The sequence below is a fragment of the Mustela putorius genome, unplaced genomic scaffold, assembly GCF_011764305.1.
Source record: "Mustela putorius furo isolate JIRA1106 unplaced genomic scaffold, ASM1176430v1.1 tig00003846_pilon_pilon_pilon, whole genome shotgun sequence".
NCBI lineage: Eukaryota > Metazoa > Chordata > Mammalia > Carnivora > Mustelidae > Mustela > Mustela putorius.
In genome coordinates, this window is record NW_025421999.1 from 13711063 (window position 1) to 13729133 (window position 18071).

General features: G+C 38.2%; 2 protein-coding genes across 4 annotated transcripts in view; one reads left to right on the forward strand and one right to left on the reverse strand.

The window, feature by feature from the left end:
* LOC106006808 overlaps nt 1-4635 on the reverse strand; it is a 60692-nt gene extending 56057 nt beyond the window's left edge. The window contains exons 1-2 of one of the 3 annotated variants that reach the window (XR_006601508.1): nt 2883-4635; nt 1591-1648 (exon numbers count right to left, since the gene is read on the reverse strand). Coding sequence is in view for 1 of the 3 variants with exons in the window: in XM_045063181.1 (XP_044919116.1) it covers nt 1591-1593 (3 nt within the window). In the remaining 2 variants the exon portion in view is untranslated. The remainder of the gene's footprint in view (nt 1-1590; nt 1649-2882) is intronic. The other 2 variants (XM_045063182.1, XM_045063181.1) reach the window with 2 other exon arrangements.
* IL7 (interleukin 7) overlaps nt 1737-18071 on the forward strand; it is a 45411-nt gene continuing 29076 nt past the window's right edge. The window contains exons 1-2 of the mRNA XM_004762312.3: nt 1737-2437; nt 8484-8617. Of these exons, the coding sequence (XP_004762369.1) occupies nt 2428-2437; nt 8484-8617 (144 nt within the window). The 5' untranslated portion in view covers nt 1737-2427. The remainder of the gene's footprint in view (nt 2438-8483; nt 8618-18071) is intronic.

The window sequence follows — 18071 nt, forward strand, 5'->3', positions numbered from 1 at the left end:
CTTTGTGCAATTACATACCTCAATGCTGCTGTCAGGGATTTTAGACTAATAAGTAACTAATCTGGGTGTGTTTAGTTATAGAATTCATTTTATAAAAAATTTTATTTATTTATTTGATAGAGAGATCACAAGTAGGCAGAGAGGCAGGCAGAGAGAGAGGGGGAAGCAGGCTCCCTGCTGAGCAGAGAGCCGGATGTGGGACTCGATCTCAGGACCCCAAGATCATGACCTGAGTCAAAGGCAGCAGCTTAACCCACTGAGCCACCCAGGCGCCCTGAGAATTCATTTTTAAAAGTCACTCCATCCTCCTGTTTTTCCACTCCCACCTCCCACTCTAGGCTCCAGTCAAATGAAAATGCTTGTTTTTCTCCATCCCAGTCTGTCTCCTGTTCCCATTTGCTTCCCTCCTTCTCCAGCTCTTTCTTCTATTTCCCTTCTGCCTTTACATATTTTCTGTTCATGCATGCTCTCAACCATGCGTTCTCATACAATTGTTCTCTCTCGTTCTGTCACTCAGCAATACTTTCTGAATACCTGTGTGCTGGATACTATTCTAAGTGGACAGATGCTTGGCTGGGCACAGGGAAGAAAACAGCGGGAGCAGAGCGAGTTGTGTACCACAGGGGGTCAGAGAGGGCAGTAGCACCCAGATCACACCAGACGACCTCGAAGGCTTGGTACACAGTGGCAAGTGGCCAGAGTGTGGTCACAGAAGGTGGCATTGCATAAATCAAATATCCTGCTGCTATGAAGAGAGTGTATTTTAGAGGTAGAGTTGACAAGACTTGCCTATGGGCTGGATGTGAGAAGTGAGACGAAAAGAGAAATGGGAGATCCAAACTTGAGGCTTGAGTAATTCCATCTCACTCTTTCACTGTAATTTTCTTCTTCCTCCCTTCTTTTCCTCTTTTCTTTGTTCACACTATAACTGAATCTGGAATGTTCACCACCCTAGATTAGTGCCTGCTTGAGTCTCAATTTAGAACTCAGAAACTCTAGAAAGCTTTCCTGAGGTCCCCAACAGTGGAGCAAAGACACACCCATGGGATATCTGACCCTGTCTCCCTCTGGCATTAATTTCCACATTGTTCCCAAGGATGGCTAACACAGAGGCTGCAAGCATGAACTCTAGAGCCAGAATACACCAGGTTTGTGTAAAAGCTCTATTACTAACTAGCTGTTAACTTTGGCAAGTTACTTAAGGAAGTCTCAGTTCCCACATCTGTGAAGTGCAGATAAGAAAATTTTCAACTCATAGAAAATTATGCTTGAGAGTATATATGTATAAAATGCTTAGCACAATATAGTACAGAGCAAATGCTAGATAAAGGATAGCCATGATCATCATCACTGTTATTACTTCACTCACCTTTTAAGCAGGGCTCCTGCAGAATATCAGAAAACAAATTCAAGCAGGAAATACTAAAATAATTCAGGTTTAGAAAAATATTAACTTCTCAGTAAAACACAGTAAAAATGGTCAATTCTGATAAATGCCTGGGTAGGGGTCATAGTTATTAACTATTACAGTCAGTCTCCATTTCCTCCACCTACTCTGGGCTTTGTTTCTGGTCCAAACATACCACTTACCATATTAGATGCGCCCACAGGATTATTTTTCTTTGAGGTCTCACCCGGGCAGGTGCATCTACAAAACAGGGCAGAAAGAGACTGATTACATAGGTTTGAGGGGCTGAGGGCGTAACCCTTTTAATCTTTCTTTACTTCCTTTTTCTTCTTTATTTCTCTCTCTCTCTCTCTCTCTCTCTCTTTTTTTCAAGAGGACTTGGCATCGTCCACGACATCCATGCAAGAGCTACGACGCCTCCTTGGTGGCGTAGCTTGTAATTGCCCAGCTTTTCGCACTACACGTTTGTGGCTTCCGTGGACAGAGCAACCAATGCTTTTAGATCCCAGTCGCCTAGCTTTGCCAAGACGGTTAGAGGTCATTTGGAAAGTCTTTTGCCTCGAATTGTTCTCATTCAGAAGGCCCGCTGGTTCCTCCTGTGGGGCTTTGGAAATTCGCGCCCTCCTCTGGTGCCGCTTCAGGTGCACAAGAAGAGCTAGGGGAGGACGCAGGTGCTCAAAAGAGGTGGGGCGGTGAAGGCACCCCGGTGGTGAACCCAAAGATCAAACCTGCAGACCCAGCTCAAAGTAGAAACTGAAAGTACACTGCCGGCTGATCCTACGGAAGTTATGGGAAAGGCAAAGCGCAGAGCCGGGCCGTGGTGTGTGCCGCCCCCCTTGGGATGGATGAAGCAGCAGGCGCGGAGTGGGTGAGAGGAACCAGCGGCAGAGGCCGCCCTAACCCGCACGGACTCCCGGCAACTCCGCGGAAGACCAGGCTCCTGGCAGCGACTATGGGCGGTGAGAGCTCGCTCCTGCTGCAGTGGCGGTCATCATGACCACGCCCGCCTCCCGCAGACCATGTTCCATGGTAAGCGCTCCTCTCCCAGGCGCACCACTCCGCGCGCCCGGCGCGCCGGGGGACTCCAGGACGCGTCGCCGGGCCCCGCGCCCAGGCGCGTCCGGGAACAGCCCAGCCTTGCACTTTGGACCTGCCGAAGGCACTGGCTCTCCCACAGGCGGGCGTCAGCCGCGCTTCGGTACCCTGGCCCACAGCCACTTGCCGTCGGGACTGCTGCGCCTCGCCCGCTGCGAGAAGCCACCCCCGACGCCGGCTGGCGGTCCCAAGCCCGGCGCTGCAGCCTCCGCGCCGCTCAGCGGCTGCAGCCGGCAGCCGGGTCTCCGAGGTAGCCAATGGCTCGCCGTCAGTCCTGCCGAGCCGGCGCTCCCCTCCGGCGACCCCGCGCCTGCCCGCCCTCCCCGCGCTCCTGGCGGCGCCCAGTTACTCACAGGCGCCCGGGGAAGGGGCGAGTTACCTGAGCTCGTGTAGTTCCCTACTCTCTAGAGAAGTGAAAGCGAAGCTCCCACGGGACTCGCTCTTAAACCCTAAGGGGACAGGTCTCTGGAAAACCCCGTTTCACCCCTTCAGCGAGGCTGGGAGTTTCCGACTGGGGCTGTACCTCGAGCCCTTTGCTGGGAACCCAAGTCCTCGGGCTGGCGTCGAGAAAGGCGAGCTTCGGGGTTTGGGTTTCTTTCTTTTTTTCTTTTTTCTTTCTTTCTTTCCCCTATATGGGTGCTTCTTGGTGGAGGCAGGATGAAATAGGCTTAAGTCTAAATTCTAGACCTTTGCCAAGATCTAATGTATTTTTATTCGTGCGGACTACGGACAAGGGCAGAGGTGAGGCGAATGAGTTGGATTCCCTTGGCAGCTATATGGCCAAGGGAAAGAGACAAAAAGTTTACTGGATGGGGGAAAAAAAAATAAAGAGAGATGTGACAGGCAAAGAGCTGCTGAGATAAATTAGAATATTTTATAGTAAACACTTCCTCATGAAAAAGAAAAAAAAAGGCGGGTGGAGGAGGGTGAGGGGAATAAGGAGCAAATTGCTTTTGCTCTTCATGCGTGGTCTGTGCGCTTTCCAAGCTACACCGTTAGATCAAAAATCTTTTCTCTCCCGTAGGTATTAGAGAATCCATAGCCAAGAAGTACCGGATCAGTAACAACATTAGGGGGAGAGGTGGGTAGAGTATGGAAGACGATTATGGAAAAAGATTTGTAATGCGTGCCCTTCAGAAGTTTAGTATAGAATTAGAAATTAGGTATATCCCTGTCTCACAGCGCCATGGATCTCCTGCAATTATTTCTTTCCTGTAGCTCTTAGTTCTAATCCCTGCATCAACTCTAATTTTAACTGGAGAGGTTAAAAAAAAAGAAAGAAAAAAGAAAAGGAAGCTAGGAAGTGCATTATTAACAAGGAGCTTTATTTCCTGAAGTGTATCTGTATTATTCATCTACCAAAAGTTATTAGCAAACAAAATATTAGAGTTCTAAATTTGTTAATAGTGATTATAATGTGTGGCTTTTGCATTTCCAAGAGATTTCACAAGAAGCTTAAGGATAGGGTTACTCTTTTTAAACTTTTCCTTTGCTGCTTCTTTGAGGAGTTGAAGTAGTTGATGCCCTACTATGTGGTTCTCAAGGGTACTATCTAGTTTAGGCAATTTAATCACATTTGAGGACCAAAAATGGAATAGTAATAAAAACAGGGAACCGAGAAAGATGAGAAAGCCTGAACAGGTACAAAGGAGAGTCACAAATGGTACTACATCAGTGTTGGAGGCTCTTAAACAAAAATGGGAAAAGCTATTTTATAGGATCAATTTATATGTCATATTCACATTCATGCACATGAGATTATTTTTTCTGGTCTTGCCTCTGACACATAACCTGGTGTCATGTGTCTGTTTTTCTGAAATAAGAGTGTGTGATGCAGTGTTTCAGAGCTTGATCAGGAAGCACCTTAGTGAGGTTCATGTGGAAAAAAGATTTTTTTTTTTTAAAATATTCCCTTGACTGCACACACATGCTTGTTTTTGTAGGAAGCGGTGCAGCTCAGTGGCTAAAAGCTGAGTTCCTAAACTCTTTAACCTGTCTCTTACTATACACATTATATACCAGGAAAAATTTCTTTGTTCCTTAGGTTTTCCATCTGCACAACCGTGAAAACTGGTAGTACTTACCTCCGGAACTGGTTATGAGAGTAAATGGAATATTGTGTGCAATATCATAGGATGGCTACAGAAATGTCTTTAAGTTTTGGGTTTTGTTTTTTTTTTGTTGTTTTTTTTTTTTTTTAGATTTTATTTATTTATTTGACAGACAGAGATCACAAGTAGGCAGAGAGACAGGCAGAGAGAGGGGGGCGGGGAAGCAGGCTTCCTGCTGAGCAGAGAGCCAGCAGATGGGGGACTCGATCCCAGGACCCCGGGATCATGACCTGAGCCGAAGGCAGAGTCTTTAACCCACTGAGCCACCCAGGTGCCCTGTCTTTAAGTTTTATCATGGGATTTGTGGATAGAGTTTACAGAGTAGTCTTAATATTGATTGTGGCAGAAATTAGATTTCTTCATATGAGGATAATCAAATTTACTATGTTAAGGTTATAACGAGCTGTTTTCCATACAACTCATGGTTGTTTTCTGTTTATTAACTTTTTCTTCTATTTATGCACCAATTTGCTTGTGACAAGCACAAGCCAAGTCTTATATTAAAACCAAGTCTTATATACTCAGATAATGTTTTCTATTCCATCCTGAATGTCTTTTCAGTATTTTTTTTTTTGTAATTCCTAGTGAAAACGGTTCTATGAAATGTTTATAGTGGACATTCAATAAACATTTACTTATCTTAAGGAGGGATGAAGGACTGGATTCAATAGACTTAGAAACTAATTTATTTATATTCACTTTGACCCCATAACTTACGCGGCTGAGGACTGAATGTATTATTTGGCTTAAATTAAAAACCAACAAGAATTTTTAGACAGCCATCATTCTGGTGTAACCAAATTCCCTATTGAAAAGCAGGGTCTCCAGTTTCAATCCCTTCAGGAAATCTAAAGACAGAATTCCACAGGCCCAAGCTCGCCTTGCATTATTCCTTATGGTTTATCTTCTCTGTGACCTAAAGAAAAGTTCAGGGTCACGAAAGGGGTGAATGTCTATGCATAGTCTGAAATAAAACAGAATAAGTGCAGAGTTTTTTCCTATCGTGACAACAATGTCAAAAGCATGCTCGAACTAGGCAGTATGAATATGTTTATTCTTTGGGTGGTGTGGAGAAAAGTCTTCATTCAATTGCAGACCAAAGTGCAGTTGTTCATCTGAGAGGTGGAAACTTCAGATCCACATCTCAGACCCAGTGAGATGTGGATCCGAAGCCCTGGGTGTGTTTGCAGTATTGTCCCTGAGGCGATTTCAAGTCTAAAGAAATACTCTATTGGGATGGCCAGGAAGATTCTTAGACTTAAGGTGCTTCAAAGTTGAAAGGGACCTTAGATCATTTAGTCTAAAGTTTTCACTTTACAGATCAGTTAAATGAAACTTAAAAGACACTGTCATTCACTTAGTCACACAACTCGTTGTAATACAGCTTCTTGGCATACCAAGATGAAAACCCCAAGTCTCCATACTCCAACCCTCTGTGTTTTGTTTTGGCCTAGTCCATCTGAAGCTAACCTATTTAACAACAATGACAAAAATGGCTTTGACTTTATAGACAAAGCAAATTAGGTTTTTTCAAGAAGATCTTATGTATTTATTTATTTATTTAGAGAATGCATGTGCAGGAGGGGGCAGGGGCAGAGGGAGAGAGAGAAAGAATCTTAAGCAGGCTCCATGCTCACAGCCTGACTCAATCTCTTGACCTTGAGATCATGACCTGAGCAGAAATCAATAGTCAGATGCTTAACCAACTGAGCCATTCAGGTACCTCAAGGCAAATTATGCTTCGGGATTGAGAAACTAGTTGAAATACATAAAAAAGGCTAAGTTTTCTAACCAAGCCATCATTAAACGCACTGGTAAATGCCATTCAATGAATAAATGGATCAGTGTGAACTTGGGGAGCACTAATTACTGAAAGTTGGGGTGAAGAGGACACAACAGCTAGTGCTCATAGAAAGTAAAACAAACTCCTTTGTCAAAACATTAAAGATGGACCTTTAAAATAACATTTATGTAGAATAATAAAAAGGTCTCTTTTTTCACTCCAGTATTTAATTATTTTATTATATTCCCCTTAAAACTCATTTCAAGTTACATGCTATATAACTTATCACCTACTCTTTGCAAAGTATACCTTTTTGGACACCTGTAAGAAGACAGAAAAATGAAGTTTGGATCTATGCAGTCTGTACAGATCCAATTAAAGTGTCAGCATCTTGTAAAGAAACAGCAATTGACTATCGTCTGAGAATCTTCAGGGCAAAGGAGCAATAGTACAAGAGAGAGGTGGAGCTCTGTAGTATTTCATAGAAGTGGTTTCATTCAGAGGACTAATGTAATTACACGTTATCAGAAAACTATGGCCATTTCTGATAAAATCTTGGTGAGACAGTAAACTCAGGTTAGAATTCAGACTTGGCACCTACTGTCTGGTTTTTACAAAAAGATTAAATTGTACGACTCTTCTGATCTTTACAGATAGGTATAAGGTAACAAAGTGCTTGGCCCATGATAGGTACCCAAACATAACTATCATCATCATGACCATTATTAATCTCCTCAGTGAATTTTGCTGGCACATGTATAGGCTCTTAGTGGCAGAGCTATGAATCAATTCTGTGTCTCATTTTGTTTCTCTTACCTTGTCAGTTGTCTGTGATACATGAAGATACGATGTAGGATTTGTGTTTGTTCTCATACCTGCTATGTAGCCTACTTTCTCTATTTATAAAAATATGGGTCACAAATAGCTCATCATTTATTGGGGAGTGCTACTGATTTTTATATGACACATGATGCAATAGAGGATAATGTTATTGGGAACTTTATGATGCATTTAACATATGTCACAATATTAGTTCTTTGGGTTCCAAGGAGTATTGTTTGTAGTCCTAATCAGAAAAGACACACATGTGAAATGTCTTGCATTCATCAAGTATAGCTAAACTTCATTTGGGAAATTAAAAGGAGATATTGTCAACGTAACTCAAGAGTTTGCAGAAAGATACAAACAAGACATTTTGGCAGACTTATGAAGAAATACATTTCTATATAGCCACATTTTAAGGTCTCTGGGAATAATTGGCTTTCCATCAGTGCATTATTACTGCCCGAAATGATACCATTTATAATTTCATTCTTTTTGATTAGACAATTGCCTCTAAAGTAGGAAGTCTCATCAAAAACAGATATAAATCATTAGTTACCAGGGTGTGAATTTATTTAATGGGTTTTTCTAATTTGTCAAGAAGCTAGACAGAGCTGTGTTTGTAGAAAATATGGGCCTCTGGGCACTTAGAAACAAAGAATATACTGAAAATATAGAGCATCAAAATGTCAATGTCAGCTTTGTCACAGTTCTGGGAAGGGTAAATCCTTTAAGGTCCATCATTAAAAAGAAAGAATATAATCACAGTACCATGGAAATAAACGTGCAGCATGGCTTTCAGGAAGAGGCTGGATACTTGGATAATCATCAAGGCTTACATAAATACACATGCCACAAATCATAAAATTTAAAAAATGTGTAATTTGTTTACCTGTAGTTTACCTGTTTACTTGGAGATGCTTTTTCTTGTAGAAGTGTTCAATATAAATCAAAATTGAATAAATTGATTTATACCTGAGAGTGTTTTTCAGGGACAGAGAGTCTGCTTTCATCACACCTGTTCATCGCTTTTCCAAAGAGTAATTTTTAAATAAAAAAGTGAAAGAAATCTAAACTCTAAAATGCCGTCCTACTTTGGTTGTTACAGAATACTGAATTTTAGGGTTCTTCCCACACTATCCAAAAGCCATGATGCATTTCAAAAAATTATTAGAAATAAATGGTCAGGCCAATCAAAACAACACAATCAGTATATAATCTGACGTACAACATTTAGCTCATTCTTACTCACTGTTCAATTTAGTTTCTTTTAGGTATATCTTTGGAATTCCTCCCCTGATCCTCGTTCTGTTGCCAGTAGCATCATCCGATTGTGACATTGAAGGTAAAGAGGGCAGAGAGTATCAGCACGTCCTAATGATCAGCATCAACGACTTGGTATGTGCTTGTTTGTTTCCCTCACACGGTAACAGTTTCATATTCAAGGATCCATCTGTATTTCTTAAAGAAACTGAAATAACTAAAGAGCAAAATTTAATGGGACACTACCTATTTTTATAGTTGACATCATTATATCCTTTTAAAATAACTCTTTAATAGGCCTTCAGCTATGCATTTCAGCTCAGTTCACACCACCACCACATTTCTTGTAAGCATAATTTAGCATAACTATCTGCATTGCCTCACTTCGTGATGGCAGTCCCCGTAGAAGCACTTTAATAGAGCAGGGAAAATAACAAGAGTACAACATTAAACCACAATCATGAAAAAGAGACGTATAGTTATTTTATCTGAATGTGTGTACAAACATAGGTATTATATAGGTATTTTTACACACACATTTATATGTAATTTGCTGTAAGTTAATTTTTTAGTTTATGGTGTGATTCTCCTTACAGTATAGTTTATATTTTAGTTTTAAGTTTGCAGAAATGTTAAGCAGAAAGTAGAGAATTACCATAACACTCTTCCTCCTTACAATTTCTCCTATTATCAACATCTTGCATTTGTGTGGTACTTTTATTTGTTAAACAGATGAACCAATATTGATACATTATTATAATTGAGGTCCATAGCTATCATTAGGGCTCTGCTTTTGTGTTGTACTTTCTATGGGTTTTAACAACTGTAGTGTCATGTGTCCACCATAACAGTATCATACCGAATAGTTTCACTGCCCTTAAAATTCCTTTGTGCTCTGCTTACTCACCCTTTCCTTTCCCTCCCTTTTGAATGCATGGCAACCACCAATCTGTTTATGGTCTCTTATCATTTTGCTTTTCTAGAATGTCATATGCTTGGAATCATGCAGTATATAGCTTTTTTTTTAGACTGGATTATTTCTCTTGGCTATGTATATTTAAGGTTCCTCCATGACTTTTTGTGGCTTAATAGTTCACTTCTTTAATTGTTGAATAAAATTCCATTAACTGGATATACTAGTTTGTTTTCCCATTCACTGATTGAAGGACATGTCTTGGTTGCTTCCTACTTTTGGCAATTATGAATAAAACTATAAGCATTCATGTGTAGGATTCTGTATGGACATATTTTTTCAACTCATTTGCATAAATATCTAGGAGAGTGACTACTGGATCACATGGTAAGACTATGTGTAATTTTACATAATACTGTCAAAGTGTCCTCCAAAATGACAGTACCATTTTGCATTTTCATCAGCAATGGATGAGAGCTCCTGATGCCTCATATCCTCACCAGTATTTGGTGTTGTCTGTGTTTTGAATTTTAGCCATTCAAAAATGTGTGTTATGGCATATCATTGTTTTCATCAACAATTCCCTAGTATCATAAGATGCTGAGTATTTTTTTATTATTTTTTATCATTATTTTTTAAAGATTTTATTTATCCGTTTGAGAGAGAGAGAGAGTAAGAGAAAGCATGAGAGGGGAGAAGGTCATAGGGAAAAGCAGACTCTCTGTGGAGCTGGGAACCCAAGCGGGACTCAATTCCAAGACTCCAGGATCATTACCTGAGCCAAAGGCAGTCGCTTAAACAGTTGAGCCACCCAAGCACCTGTTGAGTATCTTTTCATATACTTTATTACTACCTGTATATCTTGATCAATGAGGTCTCTGAATTCACATCTAAGCTGACATCTTAACAATACTAAGTCTTCTTCTAGTGAGATAGCTTTCCATTTATTTAGATCTCTCTTTGATTCCTTTCTTTGGTTTATATTTTTCCTCATATAGATCCTGTTTAAGATTTTCTTAAATCTAAACCAGGGTGCTATTATAAATAGTGTCTTGTTTTCAATTTCAAATTCCAGTTGTTCATTGCAGATATATAGGAAAGCAATTGGCTTTTGTGTATTAACCTTATATCTTGAAACCTTTCTGTAATTGCTTATTAGTTCCAGGAGGTGTTGTTGTTGTTGATCCTTTGGGATTTTCTACACAATTATAGCACTTACAAAAATATTTTTTTTTTTACAATTTAAGAGCTGATCAACATCATGGGATGTGTTGATTTAAAAGATAATCAGTTCTTAAAGCCCCAAATGCAAAAGAAAACCCTCTCAAATGTTCTTAAGATGGGATAAATGGTCTAATTTCTCCCTCCTGCCATCCCACTATCATCTTCACTACATACTTACACCGAAGTGGCATGACATTTTGGGAAATTCATTGTTCTACCTCTTGAAAGGATATGGGGAACTCAAGATAATATTGAACAGAGACCACAGAGGTCCTTGATTTTACCCGTTGACAAGGAAAAAAATGTACTCTAAATGGCAGTTACCCCACTTTGCATTTCATGAAGTTTTGACACTTGACATTTTCTGCATTAATTAAAGTACTAAGTTAATTTTTAAATCAAGATAATGCTTTCATTTAATTTTATTATCTAGGCAAGGAATCAACTGGTGTTAGTCCTACAACACTTGTAAATAACTCTGTGTGTAAAACTGCAAAGAAAAATGCTGTTGACAATCCAAAAGGAGAGTTTTGTCTACCATATTCATAGCACATTTCTTCTGGAAATATAAAGGAGTTTATCTGATTAAAAGGCACAGCAGCAAAAAAACAACGGCAGCAACGATCCTTTTAAAACAGTACCTGGTGGTGCCTGGGTGGCGCCATTGGTTAAGTGGCCAACTCTTGGTTTCGACTCAGGGCAAGAGCTCAGGGTGATGGGATCAAGCCCCTTGTCAGCTCAGCACTCAGGGCAGAGTCTGCTTAACTGTCTCTCCCTGTCCCTCTGCCTCTTCCCCCCTTCCCCACTTTCTCTCTCTGCAAAATAAATAAATAAATCTTGAACAACGACAACAAAAGCCAAAGTAAAACATGGCAACTCTTCTTAAGAGATTAATTCATTAGATGTGGAAGACTATATGAGGAAGAGTATATGAACTAATCAATTCAAGTGAATAGTGCCATGATAATCGCAAGAAAGTCATCTGTAAATATGAGGTGATAAAATAGGAGGAAGGAGAAAGAAGTCACCAAGAACTACTTGTATCAACATGACTGGTAGAGGAAATTCAGTCCCCTTACTAACTTGTGTCCTAGATGCTTTGCAGACATTATAGTGTTTGAGTCTCGGGAATAGCATAATAATACTAATATTTATGAAGCACTTGTTTTATTCCAGGTGCTAGCCAAATACACTTTCACAATATACCTGGAAAAGAGGTACTTTTATTACTTTAATTTCACAGAGGAAGAAGCTGAGTCTTGTGGCCGGCCAGTTTGTGAGGGGCAGAACCCGGATAAGAACCTTTGCTGTTAAACAGCACGCTCTCTTGCCTCTTGATAACAATATTGGTGTTAGCATATGCATGGGGCAAACATCTATTTGGAACCTGTTATTTTGGAAAACCTTTCATGTGGTGAAGTGGTGGGGGCTTCTGGGTAGGTACCATGATGGACGAGGTATAGACCCTTCTTCAAAGAAGCTTTCCTTCGGTGATGGCTAAGTCTTGGTGTGAAGGATGCAAGCTGTAGCTTGAAGAGGGGTGGCTGCCTCACGGCCATTCAAAACCAACAGACTGGCTGTGAGCTAGATTTGGGAATAAAAAGATAGAAGCTGTGTTCTAGGAGGAGTTGAATGGATCTGCTTGGCACTAGGAGAAAGACCATGTTGTGGGAGAGTGGACTGATATCCAGTAAAAATTTTTTGAGCTTGCCGTTCCCATAGACATTTAGCATCTATTTACATATTAGAGCTTTAATAGTATTTTTGCAAGCATTAATAAAGATACACATAAAACTGGAGAAAATTTGCAAAGGATGTCATCAAAACTACATGTAGACAGAATTTCTAAAATTTTTCCTCCCACACTGCAGTGGATGATCCATTGTGACTCCACTTTCAAGACCAGTGATAGAGCAGAAGACATAAGTGGATCTATACTTTATAGCAAGATTGAGAGTGGTGTTGATGCAATGATATTTGGACTTTATTCTCAGCATAACTGAAAGTCTGTAGTGATTTGATCATAAAAGTTACAGAAAGCTAAAATATGAATCTCTGAGCATTTATTATTATTATTAGGCTATAAAAAATTAATAGTCCGTGTTCTTCTATACCCTATAAGGATGACGGATGTATGTGTCACTACAGTACAAAACGATAAGCAGTACCTTACAAAAAAGTTTCATATACATTATCTTTTTTGAGCTTCACAGTACTCCTGTGAGGTTATGATAATAATAATAATAACTAAGACAAAATCAAGGTGTACAATGTGCCAGTGCTTCCATGAGCACTTTCCATGTATTAACTTATATAATTCCTACAACACCTCTATGTAATGAGGACACCAAGATCTGGACAACATAGCTGGCAAGGGGCAAACCTGGAAATCAGACCCCAGGAAACGTGCTCATTAGTATGAGAAAAAACAGGGTAAAGCTCTGGTATTGTTTTGGCTCTTTCAGGTCCCTTGCAATTTCATATGAATCAGCTTTCATTTTTAGGAAGAAGTCAGCTGAGACTCTGATAGGGAATTCCTTGTACCTGTAGATAAATGTGAGGAGTATTATCTTTTCAGCAATGCATAACAATGCTTCTGATCCACCAACACCTAAACATGGGATGCTTTGCCATTTATGTAGATCTCCTTTAATTTCTTCTAACAAATATTTTGTATTTTTCAGACTATAAACTTCGAACTTTTTGGTTAAATGTATTCCTAAGTATTTTATGTGCCTTTGATGCTAATGTAAATGGGATTGTTTAATTTCATTTTTAAATTGTCCATGATTCTCAATTGTCTGTGATTCTCTGTGACCCTGTATACTTACCTAAGTTTGTGTCTTATTTCTTCATACTAGCTTATAAGTATCTTAAGGACAGTTTATGCTGGATTTATCTTTGTGTCCCGCAGAATGTTCAACAGAATACTTTGCATATACATAGTAGTTTTTCATCAGTAACTATGAATTGTAATAATATATGATAAATAATGGATGAATTTAAAATTAATGCCACAAGTTCATGAGAAGCCAGAACTTGTTTCAAATAGGCTAAAAGTCTCTTCTTTTGAACATCTGTTTCTATGGACATTTGTTAGAATCAAATGTCAAGTGCCATTCTGATATTCAATATGAACTAGTTTGGGATATTATATAATATTGTTTTTTTCCATAAAAAACTATTTTGTCAACATGACTTATATGGTTGAATTACATAACGTATATGGTTGAATTACATAACTCTTAGTCACCAGAACAAAGGCTGGTTAAAAATATAAAGACTGCTGGGAATGGCCATATACTTTCTACGAATGACTCAGTCTAGTTAGAGGCACACAAAGGGCTTACTTTATTGTAAGTTATTAAATTATGAAATCCAGTGAATGGGTTATACTTGGCTTTTGCAATTTTCAATGTCCTCAATTCTGCCTTCATCTCTATTTGAGGGGCCTTAAGGGATTCAAGGTTTGTCTTTGCATTGATGGTCCTCTGGTTTACACCCCTTTCATAAACTTAAGCACCATATAATTTAAATATCAATTAGAAATCTTTACCCTGATGAATTGCACTGACACATCATGCATAATGGAGAACTAATTAGCACTTTTCACTGCTTCCTGCTTCTACATTTTCTATCTTAGGTAACAATGCTGAAAGCCTGGGATCATCCTTGGCACCCCTACTCCTTCAGCTCATCCATCAGCAATTCTACAGATTAGTACACCTTCTCAACACCTGTGCAAGTCATTCATTCTGTTGACTTCCACTAATCATTTCAGGTCAGGCAGTTATTGACATCACAAGACCACTTCCATAGCCTCCAAGGAGTTCCTGGTTGATCTCCCTGTGTGCATCTGTCCTCTTTGCTGGCATTGGAGTTATCTTTCCAAAATTCAAATCTGATACACTCTCTCTCCTTTCCAAAGGCTCTTTAACGCTTTAAAATCTCTCTGACCTAGGACCTATCAACTTCGATCTTGCATTTCATTGCTTTGTTGACAAATAAATGATCAACTTCCTGCCAAACATTACTTTATAAATATGTCTAAATATGTTTAACTCCAATTAACAGAGGAAAGATGTTTTAAATTGGCTAAAATTAGTCTTAAATTAGTTCTTCTTTTATCAAGTTATGCTAGAAGATAAAACAAATTTCCTGTGTGTATAATTTAGCAGTATGACTGAGTCAGTTGCAATTTAACAAGGGAAGCTACCTTTCAAGAAGTGAGTCTTTTTGTCCTAGCAATGACTTTATTTTAGTTATAAAAATGAAATAAAAATACACTACTTAAAAGACAGATTTGCTGAGTGGATTTTTTAAAAAAAGGAAAAAAAGGCCCAAATATATGTTATCCACAAGAAACCCACTTTAAGTATAAAGATACATGTAGATTAAAAGTAAAAAAGATGAAGGATGGTATGCTATATTAGCACTAATCCAAAGAAAGCTGGAGAAGCTATATTTATTTTAAGCAAAGCACACAGTAAGGAAGACTATCAGAGATAAGTAGTAAGTAAAGTAAGGGCATTAAATAATAATAAAGGGGTAAATTCTTTAGGAAGGCAACAAACTTTAATGTGTATGCCTAACCATAGCATCAAAATTTGTGAAGCAAAAACTGGTAAACTGCAAGAAATAGATAAAACCACTATTAAAGTTGTAGACTTCAACACTCTTCTGTCAGTAATTGACAGATTCAGCAGAGAGAAAATCAGTAAGTATATAGTTCAACTGAAAAGCACTCTAAAAACTGGACCTAATTGACATTTATAAAATACATCATCCAACAACAGCACAATACACATTTTTTGCAAGCTCGCATAGAGTAATCACCATGTTCTAAACATATTCTGGGTCATAAAGCACATTTTCACAAACTTTTAGCAAATAGAAATCATGTGAAATATACTCCCAAATGATAACATAATTAAACTGGAAATCAATACTAGAACAATAGATGGAATATCTGCAGTTTAAACAACATTTTAGATAAATACAGATTTAAAAAAAAAGCCTTGGGAAAATTTAAAAGTAATAAACTAAATGTTAACAAAATTTGTGGGACACAGTGAAGGCAGAGCTAAATATATGCATTAAGTGCATATATTAGAAAAGAGGAAAAATGTAAATCAATCATTTAAGCTCCCACATTAGAAAAATGGAAGAGAGAGAACAAATTAAAATGAAATTAATCAGAAGAAAAGAAATAATGAAAATTAGAAAAGCAATTGAAAGCAAGATATTAATAGAAAAAAAATCAGTGAAACCAAAATCTGGTTCTTTAAAAAGATCAATAAAATTGGTAAACTTTTCTCTATCCAGGCTAACCAAGAAAATAAGAAAGATGCAAATTACTAATATTAGAAATAAAAGAGAGGTCATCACTACTAATCCCATGCATATTAGAAGGATAATAAAGGAATATTATTGTGATGTTTAATTTTATGTGTCAGCGTGGCTAGGCTATGGTACCTGGTTATTTGGTCAAACAGCAGTGTAGATGTTGCTGTGAAGGTATTTTTTTAGATGTTAACATTTAAATCAATAGACTATGAGGAAAACAGGTTACCCCTCATGATACAGGTGATCCTCATTTGTATGGACTGAATGTCTATGTTCTACAAAAATTTATATATTTAAGTCCTTAACCTCAAATGTGATGGTCTTAGAAGATGGGACTTTGGAAGATAATTAGCTTTAGAGGGGATCATGAGGGTGGAACTCCCATCATAGAATTAGTGCCCTTGAAGCAGAAGAGACACCAGAACTTTCTCTCTCCATCATATGAGAACATGATGAGAAGATGCCTCCCTGCAAGCCAGGAGGAGGGTTTTCACCAGGAACCAAATTGACTGACATCATTCAGGCACCTTGATTTTGGACTCCCCAGCCTATGGAACTGTGAGAAATAAACATCTGTTGTTTAAGCCACCCAGTCTGTGATATTTTGTTATAGCAACTTGAGCAGACTAAGACATCATTCAATCACTTGTTTAAGCCACCCAGTCTGTGATATTTTGTTATAGCAACTTGAGCAGACCAAGACATCATTCAATCACTTGAAAGCTGTAAGAGAAAAGACCAAATTCTCCCAAGGAAGAAGGAATTCTGCCTTCAGATTTAAGATTGCAACATTAGCCTCCTTGCTGTTCCAACCTACTGGCCTATCCTACAGATTTTGAACTTGCCAACACCCACAATCAAATGAGCCGATTCCTTAAAATACCCCCACTTCTCACTCCCTCTCTTTCCCTGTTTTTTTCCTCTCTCTCTCTATAGATAGATAGATAGATAGATAGATAGATTCCTATTGAATGTTCTGTTTCTCTGGAGAATGTTGACTAATACAATTATGAACAACTCTGTGGACACACAGTTGATAGTTTAGATGAATGCAGCAATTCCTTAAAAGACTGAAATGATCAAAACTCACATAAGAAGATTTACATGATCGAGATAGGACTACATTTATTAAAGAAATTGAATAAAAAATTAATGACTCTTCAAAATACAAAATACAGGTCCAGGTGGTTTCACTTGTGAATTCTACCAAACATTTAAGCAGGAAAGCATATCAGTTCTCTAAAAACTCATTCAAAAACAGAGGGAATACATACCAACTCATTCTGTGAAACCAGTCTGACCCCAGTACCAAAATCTGACCGTGGCACATAAGACAGAAAACCTCCAAGTGAATATTTCCATGAACATAGGTGGGGAAAAAAATCTTAACAGAGTATTAGCAAATGAAATCCAATAGTGTATTTTTTAAAAATTATAAATCATGACTAAATACAATTATTTCAAGTATGCAAGGTTGGGTCAACCATTGAAAATCAGTTAATGTAATTTATAATGTCAACAGGCAAAAAAATAAATCATATGATTACAGTAATCGCAGAAAAAGTATTTGATAAAATCCAACAGTGATTCATTAGAAACACTCCCAGCAAACTATGAATAGGGAATAATTTAACACACTGATAAAATTTATTTATAAAAATCCTACTGTTAACATATTTAATGGTGACAAAGCAATACTTTCCCTTGAGATTAAGAACAAGTTAACAATATACCCTCTTATCACTCCTATTCAATATTGTCAGGAAGTCCTAGCTAATCCAACAAAACAAGAAAAGAAAACAAAATATATTCAGAAGAATTTAAATGGTTTTTCTTTCCTGGTGACATGACTGTCTTCATAGGAAATCTAAAGTAACCTGGAACTAATAAGCAGTTATAGCAAGGTTTCAGGTCACAAAAAGACAAAAGACAGTTTCTTTTTTTTATTCCAGCAGTGAAGAATTGTATTTTAAATTATACCACTCATATAAGCTTCAAAAAATGAAATAATCATAGATAAATCTATTTTAAAAAGGACAATATCTATATGAGTAAAACTATAAAACCTTAGGGAAAGAAGTCAAGAAGAACCAAATAAATGGAGAG